Source organism: Egretta garzetta, unplaced genomic scaffold, assembly GCF_000687185.1.
Source record: "Egretta garzetta isolate BGI_Z169 unplaced genomic scaffold, ASM68718v1 scaffold130, whole genome shotgun sequence".
Lineage (NCBI taxonomy): Eukaryota > Metazoa > Chordata > Aves > Pelecaniformes > Ardeidae > Egretta > Egretta garzetta.
Genome location: NW_009258284.1, coordinates 1,934,492 through 1,936,775, shown reverse-complemented (window position 1 = coordinate 1,936,775; position 2,284 = coordinate 1,934,492). Strand labels below are relative to the sequence as shown.

General features: G+C 40.6%; 1 protein-coding gene across 1 annotated transcript in view; it reads right to left on the bottom strand.

Annotated features, from left to right (window-relative positions):
• The window catches only part of CEBPZ (CCAAT enhancer binding protein zeta), a 16,848-nt gene that overhangs the window by 10,181 nt on the left and 4,383 nt on the right, over window positions 1-2,284 (bottom strand). The window contains exons 5-7 of the mRNA XM_009637236.2: window positions 1,988-2,076; window positions 1,411-1,464; window positions 637-739 (exon numbers count right to left, since the gene is read on the bottom strand). Of these exons, the coding sequence (XP_009635531.1) occupies window positions 637-739; window positions 1,411-1,464; window positions 1,988-2,076 (246 nt within the window). The remainder of the gene's footprint in view (window positions 1-636; window positions 740-1,410; window positions 1,465-1,987; window positions 2,077-2,284) is intronic.

The following is a 2,284-nucleotide window of genomic DNA, read 5'->3' as shown; positions in this document are numbered from 1 at the left end:
AGATGATTCGAGGGGACTGGAGCATCTCCTGTGACGAAAGGTTGAGAGAGCTGGGACTGTTGAGCCTGGAGAAGAGAAGGCTCAGGAGGGATCTCATCAATATATATAAATACCTGAAGGGAGGGGGTAAAGAAGAGAGAGTCAGGCACTTTTTAGTGCTGCAAGAGGTGATGGGTACAAACTGAAACACAGGAGGCTCCATCTGAACATCAGGGAACACTTTTTCACTGTGAGGGCGACTGTGTGCTGGCACAGGTTGCCCAGAAAGGCAGTGAAGTCTCCATTCTTGGAGACATCCAAAGCCATCTGGACAGCCTGGGCAGCCTGCTCCAGGTGGCCCTGCTTGAGCAGATGACCTCCAGAGGCCCCTTCCAACCTTAACCATTCTGTAGTCTTTTCATTCCCCTATCACTTTGCTTGTTATCACTGCAGATGTGAGAGGCAGCAGCGTGTGATTGTCAGCTGGTTCTAAGTTGCAGACATCTCTCCTGCAGCCCCTGAAGCCTGATCCCACTCCTCTGTTGCACCCCAAATACCTGACAAGCACAAAGGGTCACTTGGCAATCTGAGAGAAAAAGAGTTTGGTCACCATCAATAACCAAGATCATATGCTACAATTTACAGAGAGATTTGTACCTTTGCCTTTATGGAGTTTAGGATTTCTGTATACGAAGCGATCCAAGAATCTCATTAATGTGAAATCCTGCAAAGGGTCACCGGAGTATTGAATGTGATTTCCCTGAAAGAAGAAAAAACCCAAAAATCATTAAGGTCTTCAGTTTATAAAGACATCAACTAAACACGGAGGACTCAAACAGTCCAAGAACAACATTAAACCACATATTGAGAAGATAAAGGCTTGGGGATACTTCATCACATGAGCCTGAACGGTTAGTACACTCCCACGCACGTTCTTATTTTTGGCATTTCAGTATTTTCTTCACTAAAAAATACCTCCTTCGCTCTGTTCCGGTGATGAACTGTGCTAACAGCAGTTAATACTCAGCAGTATTCGGATACCATACATTCAAATGAAAATATTTAAAATATATATTTGAGTATTTTTGGCATGATACCACAACAGTATTAAAAAAGAATTTGTTCCAACAGAAGGGTTCCCCACATAAGAAACCCACGTTAAATACAAAGATAGACCAAAACTCTAAAAAAGCTTTAAGAATCACAGAATACCCACATTTCTACAGTTAATTACTTCTGTGTAGCAGTCCCCTTTACATAAAACACTTCAATTCTATGAAAAGCTTTGTATTTGAGTATATGCTACAGTGCTGCAAAGCTGCTAGTTACCCACAGAGTGCAAGGAGGCTTTATAATGTATGCCTTCAAATGGCAAGAGACAGCTAACATAAAAATCAAGCTTCAAAGCTACAGACTAGTAAAAGCACTTACTTCTAGAATTGTTTTTGCGAATAGGGCCACAGATGGATGAAAATGTTCAGAAAGCTGAAAAACATGAATCGCTGATTTATTTCTACTTTAAAAATAAATGCAATCATTATTTATGTTGACGTATCAGACTCCTGACAACACCACTATGTCATAAGACCACTCTGTAAGTCACCAAATAACATGCAGACGCATGTAGGAGTGCAAGGCTGATGTGCTCTGCCCTCAAACAACTGAAGAATTTCAAGTTCTCATCTTTTGTTTGCATTAACTAAATACATTCTCACTTACTACTTTATTTAATTCAACATTAAAAAGCTTTAGTGATACAAAGGTAAGATCCAAAAGTCAAAAAAAGATTACTCTTGTCCAAGTCTCCACGAAAAATTCCTATTCCCTACTCTAGAATATCAGCATTGTATGTAACATACATGAGCTGAAAGCTGAACAATGTGTCAGCTTTAACTTTTCTGTTATATTACCCAGGTAGCTACTCCAAGAATAACCAAGGTGATTTTCTTCCCTCAATACAAGGGCTACACCAAGAAATACAGTAATCAGCAACGTAAGAACACCTTACCTTCTTCAGTTCCCAAAGGCTTGTACTTTCAGCACCACAGTATAAAGGGCTTCGGTGCATAGGATCATATGAAGCTCCACTCTTCCTGCCTGAGGGGCGGAAAAGATGAAAACAACTTAAATTTCCTCAGGCAACTTTATGAGAGCATAATTTTAATTTCACCATGACAGTAATGCTGCCCATCATTCTTAGCTGGACAAGCCACAGATTCATTCAATAGCAAGTAAGGGTTATATTCAGCTGCCCTCTTCCAGTGTATGATCAGGTGCACAGCTGAGTTCCTACATACTTCCAAGG